The sequence below is a fragment of the Pipistrellus hanaki genome (genome assembly GCF_964339955.1).
Source record: "Pipistrellus hanaki genome assembly, chromosome: 6".
In the NCBI taxonomy this organism is placed as follows: Eukaryota; Metazoa; Chordata; class Mammalia; order Chiroptera; family Vespertilionidae; genus Pipistrellus; species Pipistrellus hanaki.
The window spans coordinates 18,348,291-18,370,470 of NC_140508.1; the positions used below are offsets into that span (position 1 = coordinate 18,348,291).

Consider the following 22,180-nt stretch of genomic DNA (forward strand, 5'->3'; position numbering starts at 1 on the left):
GGCTGGGGTACCACTCATGCAGTCATTCTTCCCAAAACATTCCAGACATCCTTAGCTTTGGGAATATTTCTCATTTCCTCAATCAAATGAGGTTTTCTTCCTTTTTGTTTTTTTTTTGTTTTTTTAAATATACTTTATTGATTTTTTTTACGGAGAGTAAGGGAGAGGGATAGAGTTAGAAACATCGACCAACTGCCTCCTGCACACCCCCTACTGGGGATGTGCCTGTAACCAAGGTACATTGAGCCTGGGACCCTTCAGTCCCCAGGCCAACACTATATCCAGTGAGTCAAACCGGCTAGGGCAAGGTTTTCTTCCTTTTATAACACTCCATATCCTCATTTATTTTGCCTATAATTTGCCTATAATTTGCTTGTGTTGTGTTATTTTGCTTAGTATTTCTGCGGCAGCCAAAACACACCAAATATATCACAACAGAGACCCACAGAAACACACACTCTCACCACAACTTAGTGAATTAAATAAGAGGGGGCCATTTGGGGGAGGTTAACATCTCTGAGCCTTGGTTTTCTCATCTATAAAATGGACAACAGTGTGGAGAGGAGCAACAGCATTTGGACAAGTTCAAGCCTCAGACTAATGGGAGGGCACAGTCCTCTCATTGCCACGTGTAAGTCCCAGCTTGGAGGGCAGAGCCCTCCCAGCACAATTACAGCTAACAGCTATAGTTGTAAGCTTGAACCTATGGTCCGAACACGTGGCCCCAAGTGTCTGAGTGATGTGGGCCTGATAGAGTTCAGGTGCATGTAATTGAGTAGATTGGAACATTGTAAACATCTTGACCACGCTCTTACTTTGCCTCGGGGAATATGGCTATAAAATAAAGACTCAGCTTACAAGCTGTGGTGCCGTCGCTAGCTCTCCATCAGAGAGAACAGCGTCCCACCAAGAACCCAGCTTTCATTCTCTTGTCTGTCTTTTCTCAATCCTTCACCGCCCCCTCTCAGGCTCACCAAACCTGGCTTGGCACACAACAGTAATACTTTCATTGTCTCCCAGAAGGGTAGTAGTGGGAACTGAAATTTTAAAAAATGGAGTAATCTATGTGAAAACAATCTATACAAAAATAAGGTGGTATGTATTATTAAACCACATCTTCTAAATGTTACAAAAAAAACCCCCAAAAACAGGTACCTGTTTTTATAACAAGTCCTTCCTCTTCCAATCCACCTCAATTCGAAGAGAAAATAGGACCTGGGAGGGGCCATCACAGTGGGACCAAGGCCTGTGTTCACTAGTTACGGCTACCTTAGTGCTTTGTGCATAAATAGCTCTTTCAACCACTAAAGGTCCCCTTGAAAGGAATAAGGAAGTGACAGAGGTCTTGACAAAAGAGGGAAACTTTTAGCTGGGAGGGACTTCAGATGAACATCAAGAAAGTCACTAAAGGGGTTTCCAGACTAACTTATCATGGTTAATATTAGAAGATACTTAAAAACAAGTTCTTGGCTGGCAGACTTCCAAAAGCCAATTCAGCACTGCCTTGTTCACCTAGTGTTTAATTCATTAACTTTAAAATGGGAGGCTTGAAATATATGCTCTGATTACCTCCTCATGTAAATAAACTACTAATCATTCACCGGGTTTAATGAGTACTCCTGTGCCTGCACGTGGACGTTCTTCCCTGGCACCAGTGACCTTGTGAGCCCTGGAGGAAAAACATCGCAGGGCCTTGCTGAACTTGAGGCCGGTCACACAGAGGTTGGGAAGTTTCGTTTCTGCTGCCAATGTCTCCTCCAGACCCAGGTAAAGGCCATTTGGCTTAGTGAGACGATGGAGGCCGGTCTGAAGGAAATCCCAGACCTGCCCTTACATGGACCGTGGTACCTTCCGGTTCTTCCGATGCAGAGACTGGGGTCCAAGTGGAGAAGTGAGAACCCTGGTCTCAGCCTCGCTATTGGAACAGTCCATGGGCCTCCCCACGTGCTCCTCCTGCCTCCATGCTTCAGCCTCTGACCTGCGATGTCAACGAAGCCCTTCCCTTTGGGGTGCAGACCTCTCTTCCACTCCTTCTTGGAGGCTGGCAGCACCTGGGAACTCTGTCCCCTTTCAAATTTGAAACTTGGCCCCCTGATACTTCACATTTCCAGGGACCGTGGGAGACATACCAATGATACTACACGCCATTCTCCCCTCAAAACTTAGTACTTTTTCCTAAGGGATGGATCCTGCCTCTGATTCGCTGCGTTCCACAGAAAAGTGAACAGCAATCGCCTGGAGGGAAATATCTACTCAAGGATTATTCACGGAGATGTGCAGAAACATGTTTCAGTGTTTGATCCTATAAAAAGACGGCCTGTTCCGAAGCTTAGTCATCAGCAAACCTGGGCACCAAACCCATCCTGTGCTTAACCGGGAAGCGGGTGAGGAAGCCAAACTCTACTGAGCCTCTGCCATATGCCGAGCAGTAGGCTGCTCACTTTGCACATAGGTTGTTTAACTGAACTGTTAACTTTCTGAAGTTACCACAGCCCACTCTACAGATAAGAAAACTGAGGTTCCCGGGGCACGTTACCCACCCAGTCGTTCAGTGAACCAACGGCAATGGCAGGACTCAGACCCACGACTGCCTGTCTCAAAGCACAGCCTCTTTCCCCGTGTCTGCGAGGCCTGAGGCCCTCATGCCAACCAGGACCCAACCACCCAGTGACCACTTACTGTATGTGCTTTCCTTTATGGCAAATTCCTTGAGTGGAGTTCCAAATTCACAGGGCAGGCGAAGGGAGAGGACTTTCTTCTGCATTTTGGTGGATTTACGAACCAGGAAAATCTAGGAGGGGGAAAAAATTCAAGCTTAGAAAACATCTAGAAGGTTGGAACCTGGGCATATGATTTTTCATACCTCCAACACCCACAAATTGAGCTCCCCATTATAGCTTAACTGCAAGGTTTAATGCAGGACACTCTGCTCCCTAAGAAAGGTGGGATCAGCAGCAAGCATGCCATAGTCTATGAAGCATCTACCTATACTAATAAAAGGGTAATATGCTAATCAGACCGGGAGACCTTCTGGACATCCTTCCAGACAAAGCCATGGTGGTGGGGCTGAGGCAGAGGCAGTTAGGGGAGATCAGGCCAGTAGGGGAGAGTAGTTGGGGGTGATGAGGCTGGCAGGGGGGAGGCAGTTGGGGGCGATCAGGCCAGCAAGGTGGGGCAGTTGGGGATGAGAAGGCCAGCAGAAGGGGGGGGGGGCAGTTGGGAGCAAGCAGTCCAGCAGGCAGAGTGGTTGGGGTGATCAGGCAGGCAGGCAGGTGAGCGGTTAGGAGCCAGCAGTCCTGTACTGCGAGAGGGATCCCAGATTGGAGAGGGTGCAGGCCGGGGTGAGGGACAACTCTCCCTGCCTCCCCCACGCCCCCGTGCCATCCCCCTTTCACAAATTTCATGCACTAGTTCCTTGATAACTGATTTCCATGAATTCCTTAACAGCTAACTTCCACAGAATTCCACTTTCCCTTCAACAGAACCTTCCCCAAGAGGTAAGAGCTCCCTCAGTCTGCCGAGCATTTTCAGTTTGGTGACTGTTTACAGGTGACACAGTCTCTGGCTTGGTCATATATGGGTATCTTGGTTGATGAAACCTAGATTCTAAATACAGGCAACAGGGCAACAATACAAGTGATGAATTGAGAGTTCACTCGACTAATTTGGCTCACGGGTATATTTGTGATAGAGATTTGAATTTGTTGTCAACAATGAAAAGACAGGAGTTTTTTTTTGTGTGTGTTCTGTTTTTTTGTTTTTCACATTAAAATCTGAATTTCTACCTTCTCTTGGAAAATGGGAATACAAGGCAAGACCAGGCATGGCAACAATCCACTGGAGCCCAACCATGACGGCTCCATTGGAAGGCGGGTAGGTGTGCTCTGAAGTTCATCACGGCCAACACCACGGCTTATGGTCCATTGACTCCTGACTCATGTCACTTTCCATTGCTCCCTCTAGGTCCTGATGGCCTCGGGCACATGCTTTAACCCATACTGATGTCTCAGGACACCTTTCTGGCCTCCGTCACTGCAGAGGCAAGCATGCCATCTACTCCTTTTCAGGCTGTGCTCTGTATAATTCAAAACCGAGAGGACAGGGGCACCACTGCTCAGACTAAAAATAAAAGGGTGCTCCGTGGAGTGTGCACGGGTGGCCTGGCGGAGCCTGGTTCCCTTCTGCAGCACATGCCCCTTCTCAGGGGTCCCACATTGATGTTTCCTTAACCCCTTCCCTGCTTCCTCTGCATTTGAACCCTGTGCTCTCGTTCCCCTACAGTCTTTATATTTTCCACATAATCTTCACTGCCGTCTGTATGTCCAGTCAATAGCTCCTAAGAATCATTTTTGGGGGTGGGTGGGTGGGGTTGAAGGGGATGTTATGGGAATGGGGTGTTTGATAAGGAGTCAAATAGTTCTCTCTTTCCTTCTAGCACCCACGAGGAGGTAGCCATGGAATTTGCCTAGAAGCCAGTTCTGGGGGTCCAGGTCTTTAGGACACTCTAAAATTGAAGATGTTCCCTAAATACTGTGAGAGGCAGCCGTTGGTGAGTGGAAAGGAAGTCACATAGTCCCTTAGGCAGGTGGGGATCTCTGGGAGCCTTGGAGGCAGGGAGAGAACAACCTCTAGGCCCATTTCCTGAGTCTCCGTGACCTGAGATCAGGGCTCAGTGAAGTCTGGCCAGCAGACCAAATGGATTTAAATATCAGCTCCAAGTCATTCCAATACTGTCTACGGCTGCGTCTGCACTACACGGCGGACTTGAGCGGTTGTGACCAAGACTGGATGGCCCACAAAGCCCAAAATACGTACACTCTGTCCCTTTACAGAAACAGTCTGCAGCTGCCTGCCTTCAGCTGAACATTAGGGAAGGATGGTGGGCATCCCAAGGACCCATGCCACCATGGCTAGCCTTTTCAAACCTCCCTCTCGCACCTGCTTCCCCTGCTCTTCAGCATTCTAGCTTCTTCCAGCGCATCTGGCCTCTTCTGATGCATGTTGTGCCTGTCCTCAGCCTGCCCTCAGCCTACCCATCTCACCAGGCGGGCCCTGGCCGGGGACCAAGTAGGTGGCTAGAGTCAACATCCTGCCTGACTTGTTCCCCACCAGGTCTCAGCAGGAATGGACGTGCCTGACACCAGAAGGGGAATGGCTACCTAGCAACAGGGCCACCACCTTCTTCAGACATTTTGGCAGACACGCAGGAGCAGACAACACAACCTCCCACAGGTGGGGGTCTCACAGAAGGGGGCTCTGATCACACAGACCAAAACCAGAGGCAGCAACCCAGGGCGCCGGCCAAGGAACTCTGCGAAGATGATCAAATGCCGCGCCTGACATCCTGAGCGCGTTCCAACAGAGTTCTTAGTCCTGTCTGCCTTCTGTCAGATGAGAAACAAAGACTCACTTATAAATCAAAAAGTGGTAACAGAGAGGCTCTGGCTGAAAGGAAACACAGAAGTTTATTTTCTTGCCCAATTGTTACAACGTCCCTCAGTTACTGACGGAGTTTTATCCTCGTCTTTCCACCTACTTCTGAATGTCTTGCTCTTGCCAGGTGAGGTTTTAAGTCTTATTTTATTTAGTGTGGTCATTCTTGCCTTTGGAAGTAGGCATTGCATACAAGCACTGTCCAGCAGAACTTTCTGTGATGATGGAAATGTTCTATATTCTGCACCATTCTAGATAGTAGCCTCCTGTGGCTAGTAAGCACTTCAAGTGTGGCTAGTAAACAGAGGAACTGAGTTTGTGTTTTTTTTGTGTGTTTTTTTTTTTTTTTAAATATATTCCATTGATTTTTTTACAGAGAGGAAGGGAGAGGGATAGAGAGCCGAAACATCAATGAGAGAGAAACATCTACCAGCTGCCTCCTGCACACCCCCCACCGGGGATGTGCCTGCAACCAATGTGCATACCCTTGACCGGAATCGAACCTGGGACCCTTCAGTCTGCAGACTGACGCTCTATCCACTGAGCAAAACCCGTTTTGGCGGAACTGAATTTTTAATTCAATTTAATTTAATAAATATAAACTTAAATAGCCACACGAGGCAAGTGGCTACCACACTGGACAGCAAACGCTATGCCAATCACTGAATAACTATTTTTTAAGGAAGTTCTATAGAGTTGTGGCCTGGTCTTGATCCAGATGAGATGAGACTTGAGTAGGGAATAGGTGAACAAGCTGAACTGGACCTAGATTCATGCGTAAAGCCACTGAGGAAGCCCATGAAAACTCACCATCATCAGCCAGAGCAGACAAGTCTATGGACAATGAACTTTTGAAGGTTAGGTCCCCAGTGAGATGGTTGGGCCCTAGGCAGGGTTCCCAGACTCAGAATGAATTAAAACAACAGGGACAACCACCCCTCCTCTTCCTTCCCAACCAGGCTCTTCCTAAATGTCTGGTCTCAAGAAGTCAGGCCCAGGGCCTCTGAGCAGCAGCCCCTCCTCAGGACTGAGGTGCCCCGCTGTCCTGCCGAGTCCTGCCCTTCCAGGGGGTAACTGAGCAGACGGAGAGAGAAAGACACATTGTGAAGGGCTCCGGGAGCTGCCACCTGAATCTCCCTGCATTGCAACCCAGGTACACACCGGGAACCGTATTCCATACAGGCTGCAAAGAACTTTCTAGAACTCCAAGTCTTTTTGTCTTTAAGGATGTGGCAGCGCTGCCTGCCTCAACCTGTCTCCTTGAGGCTCTGAGTCTTACCCCCGGGGGCTGGGACTGCAGGACTCCTGCCGCCTCCTCCTCGCTCAGATTCAGCTGCAGCCATATGGAGTGGGTGTGCAGAAGCCGGTCCAAAATGCTGAGCCTGCTGGAGAGGCTGTCATAGCCGGAGTCCCGGGCACAGGTCTTCACTTCCTTTTCCTGGGGACAGCCGTCGTCCTTGTGTCTCACCATGCTAGGAGAGAGAGAGTCGGCAGGGGTCAAATGGCTGCGGCACAGCTCCCCTGACACAGACTCGGTTCTGCAACCTCAGAGGCGAGGCCTGCCACAGCACATACCCCATCTTGTCACCACCACCTGCTTGTCTTCCCCTCCAGAGCGGAAGCCTGAGGGCAAACACCCGGTTATATTTCGCTCCGTAGCCCCGATATTAAACGGCATACTCAACAACACTCAACAGACCTTCTCTTTCTAACCCAGTTTTATAAAGGTTCTAAACATCCTAAATGCTGTTTAGTCTATCTTCTGGCACAAAGCATTTCTTCCTTTGGGCACAGACCCCCTTAGTACTAAATTCCACATGGGAACCATGAAGTTCTAAAGCTCAAGAGACGATATCATAAGAAGGACCATGGCATGCTCTAAGCAAAAACAAACCATTCACATGCATGCACATTCATTTTGTGTCCAAATGAATTGCATTTCATTTCTTTTCACACAGGTAGGAATTTTATTACTAATAGTGGAACAGCTGAACAACCAGTCACTATGACATGCGCTGACCACCAGGGGGTGCGCGTGAAACATGGCAGGCGTTGGCAGCAGGCAGCAAAGTGCAGAATATGGGGGCCATCAGCCACGATGGGATGGTGGAGCAGGTGAGTGGGGTCGCCAATTGCTATAATCTGGTGGTTACTGAAAATTCTTTGCTCCTGTGTGCTGCAGTCCACCCTGTGCTTGCACCTGCTGCTGGCGCCCAGCACCAGCCCTAATCACTTGGGGCCGTCAGCAGGTGCAAGCGGTGGCTGCCAGCCCTGATTGCCCCTCAGGCTTCTCCACCTCCTCCTGCTCCTGAGGGGTTATTGGGGCCAGCAGCTGCCTCTCGCACCCATTGCAGGCTCTGGCCCCACTTGAACCTGCTGCTGGTGCCAGCCCCAAAAGCTCTGCACTGTGAGCAGGTGCGAGCGGGTGGGCGCCAACAATGGTGGCAGGAGTGGGACTGCCGGCAGACAGGAGACCAGGGGCCACAGCAGGAGGGACTGAGCGGGGGCAAGAAGAATGGGCTGAGACTTACCCCTGTGCCCTTTCAAGGTGCATGAATTTGTGTACGGGGCCCCTAGTATTATTTATAATGAAACCTTACAGCAGTATGTTGCTATGCTATTCATAAAATTATATTGACATTATTCATAATCACCATAAAGTGGAAATAGCCCAAATTTCTATCAGGTAATGAATGAATATAAATAAAATGTGGTATACTAGTAGCCATACTTTTTTTCAGCATAATATTCATTCATCCTTTTATGAATAAAGTACTGATCCATGCTACAACATGGATGAATCTTGAAGACATCATGCTGAAGGAAAAACCTTAGACACAAAAGGCCTAATATTCTATGTTTCCATGTATATAAAATATCTAGATAGACAAATATATACTGAAAGAAAAATTAGTGGTTGCCCGGGACTGGGAAGAGGTGCAGGATGGGTAGTGATTACAAATGAGTATGGAGTTTCCTTTTGATGAAATGAAAGTGTTCTGGAATGAGATGTGTGAATATACTGAAAATCACTGAATCCTTCACATTAAATTTTGAATTGTATGTTATACAAGTGAAAGCTCAATAAAAAAAATCACAATGAGTTCCATGGTTGCCTATGGCCCCAACATTAATCCTGTTATTGAGCATTTGGTCCCCATTTTACAAATGAGGAAACTGAGGCCCAAGAAGTTATCAAGCTGTCCTGAGTTATAAACAGCCATGAGACGGCAAAAATAGAAATTCAAGTGGTCTGGTGTTTACCCAGCTCTGCTGTAATGAATAAGATCACGAACACAGGATAGCTTGTACCTATGTGGTGTCTACCCCGGGCCAGGCCCTTTGCAAACATTTTCTCATTTACTCCTCTCAACAGCCCTGAAAGGAAGATACTAGGATCCCAGTTTAAACAGAGAGGACTGGGAGGCTCAGACTGATTGAGTGACTTGCTCAAGGACAGGGCTCTGCTGAGAGAGAGAAGATAGAAATTCCAAGCCAAGTCTGTCAGCTCGGGGGTCTCTTCCCCTCCCCCACACTCAGAACTCTCCCTTTCCCTGGCTCTCAATGAGCCTGTCATCAGCTCCTGTCCTGGAGCAAGCCAGCAGGAACATCAGACCTGACCCATCATGTCTGAAGGGCCAAGATCAGATTGGAGTACACACAGACTTGAAATGTCTAACCCTAACCCCAACCCCAAGTGTGTAGTCTGGGTGAAGACCTCAACACTGAAAAAGATGAGCAATGGTCCCAAATGTAAGGGAGCCTGCGGGTAGGAGGTGTGCTATCTCCAGGTGGACCTCTCCCCTCTGAGGAAGGTAGACCGAATGTGGACGAAGCCCATCCAAGGTGATCATTTTGGGGTCTCCAGTGGGTAGAAACCCATAATGGATAGCCTGTGGGCTGGCCAGAAACCCCATCCTAACTTCTCCCCTACACCTTTTTGACTTTCTACATCTCTAAAGACTCATGTCAAGAGTTCCATTTAGCTTTCTCTCAAATACGTGAACGTTTCCCTTTACCTCTGCTACATGTTTCCAGATGGGAGAATCTGACAAGAAAGGGCCATTTCTCATCGTGCATATGATATTCCAGGGTGTGTTGAAGTGAATCTTTGCAGCTAATAAGAACAAACTCTTCAAAATGAATCTGGTGTGAAAATTCCTTTCCCATAAGGTAAGAGGAGATTTTGGACCAGCAGTTTTCAACCCTGACTGTCTATTATTAAAATCGCCTGGGGAGCTTAAAACAATTTTGATGGCCAGACTTCACCCAGATCAAATAAATCAGACACATCGGGTAGGGTGCAAGCATCAGAATTTTTTCAAGTTCCCCAGACAACCCTGACATGCAGCCAAGTTTACAACCACTGCTTTGGACTAACTCTTGAACCTACATTAGCATCACCTGGGGTTTGTTAAACCACAGTTTCCTGGTTTCAATCCTGCAGGGTTGGGGTGGGCCTGGGACTCTGCATTTCCACCAAGACCTGGGTGACGTTGCCAGCCTGAGGAGCACTTGCATGAGACCTAAATGCAAAATGTGCACTGGAACTCAGATCCAATTAGGTGTTGTTGTTTTTAAAATATATTTTATTGATTTTTTGCAGAGAGGAAGGGAGAGGGATAGAGAGTAAGAAACATCAATGAGAGAGAGAAACATCGATCAGCTGCCTCCTGCACAACCCCTACTGGGGATGTGCTTGCAACCAAGGTACATGCCCTTGCCCGGAATTGAACCCAGGACCTTTCAGTCCGCAGGCCGACGCTTTATCCACTGAGCCAAACAGGTTAGGGCACATTAGGGGTGTGTGTGTGTTAGGGGGAGGAGGGGGCAGTAACATGGCACAGAAAGAACTCACAACCCAATTAAAATAACACTTTATGCTGTCTGTAGTTGTCGATATTTTACCAAGACCAAATTCTGCAACCTCTAAACAGCAATCCTGACACCCAGGTGCGCTGAGAGTAAACATGTTGACAGCTTTCCTTCCTTCGGAAGATACATCCCTTGACACCTCAGTTGTTTCAAGAAGCTAAAAACTCTGTTCTGACAACTGACCTCAGCCTAAAAAGCTGGGGCCTCCACGGGCAGCTGGTAAATAAGATTCATGGGGCATCATAAAGGAGCTACCATAAATTAGGCCTCGTCTTTGCCAATGACTAAGCCAACGCCTTTACTCAGCTAGCTAGTCTTTGATGTTTATGGCCTACTATTACAGAACAAATTGGCTTTTATCAGCCAGCCTAAAGCACAACCTCCAGGAAAGAGCTAATGAAGGAAATGCTGAACCTGTAGTGAATGCTGATGGTGCCCTGCCCAGCCCCCCTGTATCAGATCGGGCACCCATGTCCCTGCTGCCCCTTTTTCTTGAACATTCCTGGGAAGTTACCCTCTTCCAGGGAGCGGGGGCACTGCTAATGACACAGGGTGTAGGGGAGTGGTCTTCTCGCCTACGGGGAGGACAACTCTGGGTGCTATGCACACTCAGAGCTCCCTGTGCAAAGGCTGAGGCTAGACTGGAGCGGGCCCCAGTTCTCTGCCTGGTTTCCTCCCGTTCCGACCTGTATCCCTCAGCCCCGCACACACCGCTCCTGAGCCCCCCTCAGTAGATCACCGCCCAGGAATCCCTCCCCACCTCAGGCGCTGCGTTTAGGGAACTCCACCTAACACAGAAGCTGAGGAGATTAATAGAAAGTTATAATCCCAACGCAGCTTCTCGAGACCAGGTACCCAGGAAGCTCCATTGCCCCTCTCAGTCCAGCACCCCCTCTCCCCAGGCTCCATCCCAAACAACACAGCCTTTGACTCTACCGCCCAGTGTGGTTTTTTAAATGAATGACAATTGACAAAGCGATACGTCAAACACATAAAACTTTGATATCGGGTTGTTTCTATGAAAAAAAACGAAAACAAAAACACACTGATGTAATAAATAGTCAACATATTTTCTATGTAAGAATGTCACATGTAGATAATATGTATAAGAATATAAAAATCCTCTCTTGGTGAATAGCCAAAATAAAGCTTAAGAGAACTAAGATATAAAGCAAAATGCCAAGTCCTTACTATCAACAAGGCTGGTATACGTCCATGTATAAGGTCTCAGCACTGGCACAGGCTCTGGATGGCTCTGTGCTCAACCTTAGGGCACCGGGACTGGACGAGTAGGGCCCCCAGACCTCCACGTGAGTGAAAAACACACCTTCCTTAGCTGAACAATTATATATTTTAAATGGGCAATTTGTATCCACGGCCCTGATACGATGCACTAGATTAGTTTTGAAGGATACGACTGGTTTCAATTAAGCATTTAAAGTGTACTAAAAACGTTCCCGTCTACAGCAGACTGCCTACTAAGAATGTTCCTGTCTACAGCAGACTGTCTGATAACAGTTCAACCAAAGAGGCTGGTACAGTTCATGAACATCCTCTGGAAACCTCTCACAGAATGAATGGCAAGGCCTCTTGGAACCGAATCAGGTGGAAGGGGCCTCTGATCCAGGAATGCTCCCCGAAACCTCGTGCCACGCTTCTCGGGCTCCCTCTGTGTGTGCGTGTGCGAGTGTGGGTACTTAGCACAAGCACGAACCCATCTGCCCTGGAATCTGGTAGATTGCGAACTGCCTTCTTAGTCTGTTTTGTTCCTACTTGCGGAGTTAATGGGCTCTGTAAATGAGTCACCTGGCGACGGCTGGCTGGCTGAGTCAGCAGAACTGGGTGGAAGGCAGCGTATCACAGCCTCCTAAAATGCATGTGGCCTGGCCCTTGTCTCCTTCCCTGCTGCCCATGCCTGGCCCCGGCACCACCTTGGTCTCCAATATCAGGCTTTACAAAGGTGTGGAAGGGAATTCTCTCCTTGGGAGGACATCCCTGCTTGTGCCGCCTGCTCCTGCCAGGCCAATCCCAGTGCTGGATGCAGGACTGAGTAGTAAGCCACAAGCTGCCTTAGATTTGGAATCTGAAGGAATGAGTGGCAGCCCCCCGCCCCAGTCTTACCTTCCCAGGCTGTACCTGGATTTCCAGAAAAGTGTCCCGGATAATGCTTAGGGAAGACTCAGTGCTCCTCAGCCTGAGGGCTGGTTCCCTGAAGGTCCCCAGTGGGCGGACCAGACTTGTAAGAAGACCAATAGTTTTCCCTTGTTTACACAGTAAATGCCTAATAAACAGCCATAGAATGAATCAAGACAAAGGATGGGGCTAATTATTGTCAACAGGATGTTAACTGCATCAATAAAACAACAAAACAAAACAAAAATAAACAACAAAAGCGGAGCCCAGGGTTCCAAGTTGTTTTTGCCTAGGATCCTGGTCGGCAAACTGCGGCTCTCGAGCCACATGTGGCTCTTTGGCCCCTTGAGTGTGGCTCTTCCACAAAATACCATGGCATGGGTGAGTCTCTTTTGAAGAAGTGGTATTAGAAGTAGTATAAGTTTAAAAAATTTGGCTCTCAAAAGAAATTGCAATTGTTGTACTGTTGTTATTTGGCTCTGTAGACTGATGAGTTTGCCGACCACTGGCCTAGGACCTAATTATGGCTAAGTTTCATCACATTGCCTGTCTTCCTAACAGAAAGAGCTGCAGTTCTGCTACAAGGTGAAGAAGGTTTGTAGGTTAATTATAATATTTTATAACTTCTCGATGCTATTAAAAATTGACAGCATTTCTCAAAGAGTGTTGCATACACCAAGGCAGTACACGAGAGCATGGTTTTTATTTGAATGTCCAGGACTTATTTTAATAGTTACTTGTATTGGTAGTGTATGATGGAGATATTAAATTTACTTTCCCTCCCAATTTTCCACCTTAACCATTTTAAGTATACAGTTGGGGGGTATCACACATAATCGTATTATTGTACAGCCATCGCTACCATTCATTTCCAGATCTGTGCCTCTTGCAAAACTGAAACTTTAAACTTACTAAACAACTAGTGGCCCAATATACAAAATTCATGCAAGAGTGGGCCTTCACTCTTGTGGCTGCTGGCACCGGCTTCCCTCGCAGCTCAGGCTTCGTCTGGAAGGACATCTGGTCTAATTGGCATATTACCCTTTTATTATTACAGATAACTCTGCATTCCCTCCTCCTCCTCCCATTCCAGGCAGCCACCATTCCAGTTTCCGTCTCTGTGATTTTGACTGCTCTAAGAACCTTATATAAGAGGAATCATACAGTGTTTGTCTTTTCATGACTGGCTTACTAAATATACTTTTTATTTATTTATTTTTAAAAATATACTTTTATTGATTTCAGAGAGGAAGAGAAGGAGGGAGGGAGAAAAAAAGGGAGGGAGAGAGGAAGAGAGGGAGGGAGGGAGGAGGGAGGGGGAGAGAGAGAGAGAGAGAGAGAGGGAGAGAGAGAGAGAGAGAGAAACATCTATGATGAGAGAGAATCACTGATCGGCTGCCTCCTACAGTCCCACACTGGGGATCGAGCCTACAAGTGGGGCATGTGCCCTGACTGGGAATGAAACAGTGATCTCCTGGTTCATAGGTAGATGCTCAACCACTGTGCCACACTGGCCGGGCCTAATTTTACTTTTTAAAGTAAAGGTAGACGATGAGTCGGTTTAAAGAAATAGGCAATTAACAGTAAAGATGCTGTATGAGTAAAAGAAAAATTGTAACACAACAGAGGAAATTTGGGATAAGACAATTTGGATTAGAACATAAGATTTTCCCTGTATTAATGTTTACAAACCTCCCTATTAGATTCCACGGGGCAGATTGCCCTGAAAAATGTATCTGTATGCCATTGCTCAGCCCCTCTTTCCTGTGTTCGAGCTGTTCTTGAGGGTCCATTGCTATAACGGTCCCTAATCTACCTGCCAACAGCGAGCTCAGATCCTGTCTCCTCCCCTGTCTCCTGTAGCTACAGGTGAACTTCAGGCACAGATAATTCCTTTACCCATTTTATATACACCTCTGGGGCACTCACCCCATTTTATGAGGCTATATATATATATATATATATATATATATATATATACATATGCTTCTCTCTCTCACTAGCCTGGCTGTATTCAGGCCTAGCCGGGACAGGCATTGATCATATGACTGCTGCACAAGAGCAGGGGCTGCAGAGGAGGTGTTTTGCAGACAACAGATTCATTTCTGTGAGTGAAGAAGGGGAGTAGCTCAGTGGACAATGAGAAACATGGTGGCCCTGGGTCTCCCTTAGCTCCTTTCTGCACTCCTGCCCATAGTCTCAATTCGGGCCTTAACTTCAACCAGGTCCCAACAAAATCACCTGGCGGCTCAGTTTCAGTCTCAGGAGACAAAGGGTTCTTGTCTCTGTGTTTATCAGGAAATAGGTGGCAAAAATCATCTCAGCTACCAAAAGTTCCCCCAGCCACCCTCCTCTCTCCCCTCTGCCTTGAGCCATCCTAAGGTCTTCGGTGAGAAAACAAAGCAACCCAAATCCTTCCAAAACAACAAATCCAAACTTTTAGCATCCCCTTCCTCTTTGCTCATGAATTTTCTTTATGTACAGCCCCTCTCCAACATCCCGTCAACTAGCAAGGGGTGGCTTTGGGTATAAAAGTCAATGCTGAGTTTGAGCCTAGAACTGTCACTGTAGCCCACTGACACAGGGTATTAGTGATACGTGCTCCATTCAAGGTCCCCAAATACCTTGTTCCAACATTGACAATGAGCTTTAGATTCCAACAAAAGAACTGATCACACCAGCTGGTTGAGCACAGAAAAAGGAAGGAGTAAATACTATTGACAGGAAAGCTGTGAGTTATGGAAAAATCCAAAGTGGGAGCCACACCAGCAACAAGGGGGACGAGGGGAGGACTTTAGCAGCCAGTTATGGATGAGTTCTCATCTACCTGGAGTTAAAACCATGTTCCTACACATGTAAATGCATTAACATTGAAACACTAACTTTTGGCCCTGGCTGGTGTTTCTCAGTGGTTAGAGTGTCAGCCCACTCACTGTAGGGTCTCGGGTTTGATTCCCGATCAAGGTCACATACCTAGGTTGCGGTTCACTCCCCACCCCAGATAGGGACCAGTGGGGAGGCAACCCGTCAAAATCCGTTTGTCTCTCTCTCACATCGATGTGTGAAAGAAAAGAGCCACATGCTAACCTGACAAGCTCAGGGAAGGCCTGCGTGGCAGTCTTGCAAACCCAGAGACCTAAGATAACCACAAAAGGTGGTTTGAAAATTAAATATCTAACAGATTATAGTAGATAGTCATGTCCCAGATATTTCACCTGACAAAGATCAACTTTGATCTTTTACTGAGCCCCTCAGCTTTCCTGCCTCTAAGATAACTTATCTGTGAGATGTCTGGGTAACTGGTAACTTCCTTTTTACACCTACTCCTCAGGGCACAACAAATGGCCTCAAGACATTCCTCACTGTTATTGTTGTTGTCAAGTTAATTGTCAACTGTTAATTATGGTTAGAGTATCCTGTATCCATCTCTGTAAAAGAAGCTCATGTCCATCATTTCACCTTTTACCCTATCCCAGAGGTTCCCCCCCCCCCCCCCCCCACTTCGCTTTGTCCCACCTCCCTAATCTATCACCAATGAATTTCATGTAACTAACCTAAGGCCCTTTCCTTTGATTGCAATGTATAAATATAGAAATGTAACCTGTCATTCTCCGGAGCATTATCTCAATCTGTTGAGGTTCTGCTTCCCGGCATATGTCGACAGTAAGGCTCAAAAAAACTCACTAAAATTCTTTACAGGTTTCAATGGTTTTTTCGTTAACAGATGTTTCTCTCTTCCCCCTCTCCATCTGTCCCTCCCACTCTCTCCCTGAAAAGCAATTGAAAAGAATATCCTCAGATGAGGATTTAAAAAAAAACAAAAAACTAACTTTTGTAAGGCATGTCATAGCTTCCATCTAGTCAACCCCCGATTTTAGTCTCCCCTCAGCCTCATCATCTTCAATGGCTGATGGGAAGAGCATCTGCTGGCAGACTTGAATCAAAGCCTCAGTTGCTTCTTTATACCTATAAGGCCTTGATCTGTTACTACATGTCATTTAGCTTCAGTTTCCCCATCTCTAAAGATAGATTCTTGTTGGAAAAAAGGGAATATGGTACTAAAACAAACAAAATCTGAAAAGAACTGATTCTAAGAGCCTGGACTATCTTGAGAACTCTGAGTAAAAATTCTGCTTAGTAGAGTTTCCAGAATGTCTCTTTAATTGTCTCCTCGTTTTAGAAAGCCATGAACACGAAGCAAGGCAAGGTGTTTCTATTCTAGGACACAAAGACTGTACTATAAACAAAATTCTGGAGCTAGTTTTGTCAATTTAATGGCAAACTTTTCTGAGGGCGGCTCCTGGCAGGCCCTTGAGGCTGGAGCCATCTCCACCCTTGGTAGATCTAGACCCAACCTATACTCTGGTGCTGGCCATCCTCAACATTCAGATGGGAAAAAAAAAAAAAAAAAAAAAAAGGATGAAAGGCGACTTCTCTTGATATTTTTACACTGAAATTTCCACTCAGCTCGCCTCTCTGGAGCCTTCCTTCCTCATTCGGCTGGTGCTGAGCGTTCAGCTGGGCCCAGCCTAACAAAGCCTTTTCACAGGACGCTGCCTCAACCTGCTGCCAGGGCAGGAAGGTGCAGCCCGGGACGTGTACGGCGGAGAGCTCAGGATTCCAGCTACAAGAGGCCAGCACAGAGGCATCTTAAGAGTTAAGGACCAGACAGAAGTTGGAGTCCTGGAGCAGTAAATCCTTGTGCATATAGGAAGAAGCAAGCAAACACAAGCCAAATGCCAAGCAGTGGCGAAGATGCCAGGCTCGGTGGAAGCTGACTCCAGGGCCTCCTAGGACTGGGAGAGGAGAAGTGATGGGTCTGTGATCAGTGGTTTCTAGAAATATATTAACAGAAAAGGCCTCTTATGTAGAAAGATGGAGGGAAAAAAAAACACAGCTCATACTGAAGAGATCCATCTGATAAAAATTTATGGCACAGGAACCAATTCTAATTTTTGTTAAACACATTTACAGTATACACACACAGCAAACAAGGAATTCCCAGAAAACCTTCAATTTCAGAGATACCTAGGAGTTGATGTCCATTAATTTCTTAATCACATTCAATCATGAAAATAGTTCTTTAGACTCCGTGAGGCTGAATTACACGCCTACTCTGCAGTATTTAAGTTAGGAGAGGAAGGGAAATAAAAATTCATTCTGACTAAAGAAGGGGCACTGGCCAGTTTCTCAGTTTATTGCTGAGAAATTACCAGGTGAGTTGAGAAAACTTACCCACCACCCAAGATGGGAAAAGCAATGGGCAGAGGTCTTGGGCAGGCGATATTCTTGTAAGGACTATGGCCTATTTACCTACGTTGTGAGAGATAGGGTACAGGCCATCCGTCCAACTCCTATTCGAGGTGAAAATGTTAGAAGGTGATAGAACTGGGCTTGGGACACTCCTCTGGCTTACGCAGTTTACCTACCCTACAGGAGTTGATATGTTAATCCCTCGGGGCCTTTTTTGTCCCCTTAAATTCCAAAAGGAAAATGACTGACATAGTTCGCATGGCAGATTTTATTCCTGTGTGGCTAAGGACTGCTGCTTTCCGAGGGAGGAGGCCTCAACTTCTTAAAAAAGATTTCTAAAACTAAGTCACAGGGCATTTGCAAAAAACGTTGAGGACCTTTGGTGATTTTTAAGTTCTATCTACTGAGAACTGGAAAGGGAGAACAACACAGAAATGGAACAAAAATGTGTGTCTGCTTCCGGGGAGGAGGCGCTGCCATTTTTACAAGAGGAGGAAGATTTGGTGGCTTTTTTTTTTTTTTTTTCTTTTCTTATGAACTTCCTCTCAAAGGCTGCAAAGGACAGATCTGGAGCCAACACTGGCAGGGCCCTTCATTCATTCCTGTAAAACTAAGAAATGAAACAAAGAACCTGTTGTCCTGCGCACCCCTGCTGCCGAAAACAGGAGGAGGAGCCAGGCGGCTCCACATCTTGGCACACTGACCTTGAGCCTAAGCAGTGGCATGCACCAGGCTTTACACATTGGCAAGCGTCTCGTGGATTTGCAATTCTTGGCCTTTATGTGCCTTTGGTTACACGGGTGTTATTTCATAGCTGGATTCAATCTGCCCTGCACGCAAACCAAGCAGATACCTACTGGCAGAATCAACTACCAACACAGCAAGGCAAGGTCTGTGAAGGGTAAAGTGTACCTCCCTTAGGGTACGCCCGGTGAACACTTAGGGAAGCCAGCCTAGGATACACTGTGGATTTCCCGGATGAGAAAAAAACAAACAAACACACAGTGGAATCATGAGTGATCTACCATTTAAATGCATAGAAAAACACACGAAAGGGCCGAAACCGGTTTGGCTCAATGGATAGAGCGTCGGCTTGGGGACTGAAGGGTCCAGGGTTCGATTCCGGTCAAGGGCATGTACCTTGGTTGCGGGCACATCCCCAGTAGGGGGTGTGAAAGAGGCAGCTGATTGATGACTCTCTCTCATCGATGTTTCTAACTCTCTATCTCTCTCCCTTTCTGTACAAAATCAATAAAATATATTAAAAAAAAAAGAAAAAAGAAAAACGCGGAAAGGGTACATACAAGGCAAAGAAACCAGCAAACAAGCCAACAGGCCACTGGCTCAAGGCATGGGCACATCCTAAAGCCCCCCAGCATCTGACAGCAAGCCACTCTCCTAGGACGGTCGCACCTGTCAGGGTTTATTTTCCTTTCCTGTGAGCGCCAGTCTGGTTCAATAAGTCAGGAGAGGCTCACCATCGTTTGCTACATGATAGCAATTGTATTTTGCGACATCTTAGGCCCCCTTGAGAAAAAGTGTCTGGTGTTATCAAAGTTTGTTGTTTCTGCTTACACATGATCGACTTCTAAGAACTGTAAATGTACATTCCCATTATTCTTGGAAATGTGTCGGTGCCTGCCTGTCCATAGTTTTTCTCAAAGACTATCTGATGGGAAACAGAATAGAGAAACTCTTTGACTTGGGTAGGGGTAGTGTTCGGAAAGGCAGCTGAAAATCTATACCCATCTGAAACACCCAAGTAACACCGCAGACATGGCTGCTCTTTCCGTTAGTGGGGAGGGGGTGGGCATAGCTTTGTTCAAACCAGAGGAGGTTATGTGGCGGAAACAGTTTTGCAATAAGACATTTTCCCTATGATGCCCACTGAAGGTGTTCTGCTAGGACTAGCTGGATCCATTTCCCTGAAGGTGTTTCCTGATTTCAAGCCACCAGGGGTGTTTAGAATACGAGTGTTTGGAATATGATGTCAAGGCATTCTATGAGATTCTCTTAACTCTGCTCCTGCTGTTACCCATGCAGCAACAATTAAGTTCAACTTAAAGAAAATATTTGTTGAGTGGGTGCCATTTGCCAAAAACACCTAGACAGGGGAGCGTGGAGTTTTATACAGCCTCAGGGAGAAAGAACTGTAAACAAGTATGACCTTGGGGAGGAAGCAGGTAATTCCAGGTAGGAGGTGGTTTTCGGGAAGATGAAACTCATTAACTGTAAAGAATGTGAAGTAAGTCACCCATTCAAAAATGCTCCAAAGTACTGTTTGGTCCGCCTTCGTTGGTGAGACCTATTATACTAGGGAAGGTGTTCGTTGTTGTGTTTTTTTTAAAAAGGGAAATGTAAGATTTCTTTTTTCAATCACCAAAGTAGAACTTTACATTGTGCAAAAAGAACAATGCGAAAATATAAAACTAAATATGACCATGAACCCACACCTGGGACAGAACCACTGTTGATTGTTTGCTTGCTCTCTTATTTCTTTGCCTGGGTGTGTATCTTTTTAATGCCTGGAAACCATGATGAATGAAGGTAGGTATTTCTATGTTGTGATTCAAGTACTTATCTTGGTGCTGTGGGACTCAGGGGTGGGGGCTTTCCAGTTTTAGCAGCACATCGTTTTACAGTTTTCACATGTCTAAGTGCCAGGCTAAAGTCATGGAAATTCTGAGCTAGCAGCCAGTTTGCTGGTTCATATTTATGGAAACCGTAACTTTATACAACGCATTATCCAAGGGTGGGGGATGGAGAGGGGGGAGAAGGAGATGAAAAGAGAAAATAACCTAGAAAGTATGAGGAAAGTACAAATATATATGTGCTTCTATTATTTATGTTTCTACTTATGAATCTTAGATCATAAGCTCATAGCAAAACAAACAATAATCAGTGAATTTCTTCCGATCTTTTAGATTTGCTTGCTTTACTTTGTTCAATATGCAGAAATATTATATGCAGAGATAGTCACCATGCCATGAATTGGTTTGGCCAAGGCCATTAGCTGCATCATAACGAAGAAATATATGTGCCTCTAAATCTGATACAATTATTTTTGGAACTTAAACTTTTAAGCTCAGAATACACCTGCATCCATCCAATAGTTTTCCATATTAAAAAAAAAAAAAAAAATATATATATATATATATATATATATATATATATATATATATATCCTCCACTTCAGTGACTTTGAATACAGAATTTAATGTCACTTCAAATTATTCTTTTCTGCGTCAAATAAAAAGTGACTTTTCTTTGTTGATTTATATCCATTTTTACTCTTCTAAAGGTTTTGGAGAGTGTAAATGAGATCATTAAGAAGCAAGTTAAAGCCATTGATACAAAAATCATTTTGCATTTTTGTCTTCTTGCATAGTATCTGTGTCTCATCAGTGTTAGCCAGCAGAACACATCTTTTCCTCTTTTCCATTCTTGGACTGATGAGGCCGTGGGGCTTGAGTGTAGGGGAAAGAAGTGCTGGTCCCTCTTCTTTTCTAGGGAGGATACTTAGGGCCTGCCACACATTTCCAACTTTTTATTTTTTATGCACTGGCTGGGACCCTCTAATTGCTTTACAAGGGTGAAGTCTTGTTTATACAAGAGGCTTCTGATGCTCCAATACCTTTAGAAGGTCCAAAGGGCTAGCACCTTTCACTCGTCAGGTCAATGGACGCTGCATGGATGCTTCATGACAGACACGATTCTAGGCACTGGAAAAAACAGCACCACACATAGACCAAGCCCCCGCTGTCAAAACGCCCACCTTCCAGTGCTCGGAGGCAGAAAATGTACAATTACACAAATATATTTCATATCTGCACAAGTTCTAGAAAGAAAAATAAAGCCAGCTAAGTCGGCAAAGAAAGGCAGAGTCCAAGGATGGATGCTTCCCGGAGGAAGGACATTCTAGGCAGAGGGAACAGCAAGCACAAAGGCTGCTCAGCAAGAAGCTGGAGGGGCTGGAGCAGAGCGCTGAGGGGGCTGAAGGGGAAGAGATGGTAGGAGAAGAGATGGTGAGGGGTTGTGGGTCACCTCCTGTAGGGACCCGAAGGCCATGGTGGGGATTTTGGTTTTCAGTGAAAAACCACTGAAGGGCTTTGAGCAGGAGTGACATGACTTGGGTTTAAATGAACGGAAGTCTGATCATTTTCTATGCTGTTTAGCTAACCACCCAGAGAAGGTGGAAGAGGTAAATGGAGAGACAACAGGCAGGGTTCTACTGTGGTGGTGCTGGTGAAAAGTGGTCCGATCCTGGATCCAGGTTAAAGGTAGAGATGCCAGGATTTAGAGGTGGATGGGAGGACATCAGGAAAGCAGGAGAGGCACCAGGGATGAAGGAGGGCCCAAGCACCCGAAGGCATGGTCACTGGGATAGGAAGACCCGGGAAGAAGCAGGTTTGTGAAGGGAAACCAAGGGTTCGGCCTTGGTCTTTTAAGTTTGAGCTGCTGAAGGTCAGGCTGAATGGGAAGCTGG

At 46.2% G+C, this 22,180-nt stretch overlaps 1 protein-coding gene across 4 annotated transcripts in view; it reads right to left on the reverse strand.

Annotated features, from left to right (window-relative positions):
• The window catches only part of RIN2 (Ras and Rab interactor 2), a 201,955-nt gene that overhangs the window by 39,737 nt on the left and 140,038 nt on the right, over window positions 1-22,180 (reverse strand). For all 4 annotated transcript variants that reach the window (XM_084887024.1, XM_084887025.1, XM_084887026.1 and 1 more), the window contains 2 exons: window positions 6,713-6,905; window positions 2,680-2,791 (listed from right to left, as the gene is read on the reverse strand). In XM_084887024.1, coding sequence (XP_084743150.1) covers window positions 2,680-2,791; window positions 6,713-6,905 — 305 coding nt within the window. The remainder of the gene's footprint in view (window positions 1-2,679; window positions 2,792-6,712; window positions 6,906-22,180) is intronic.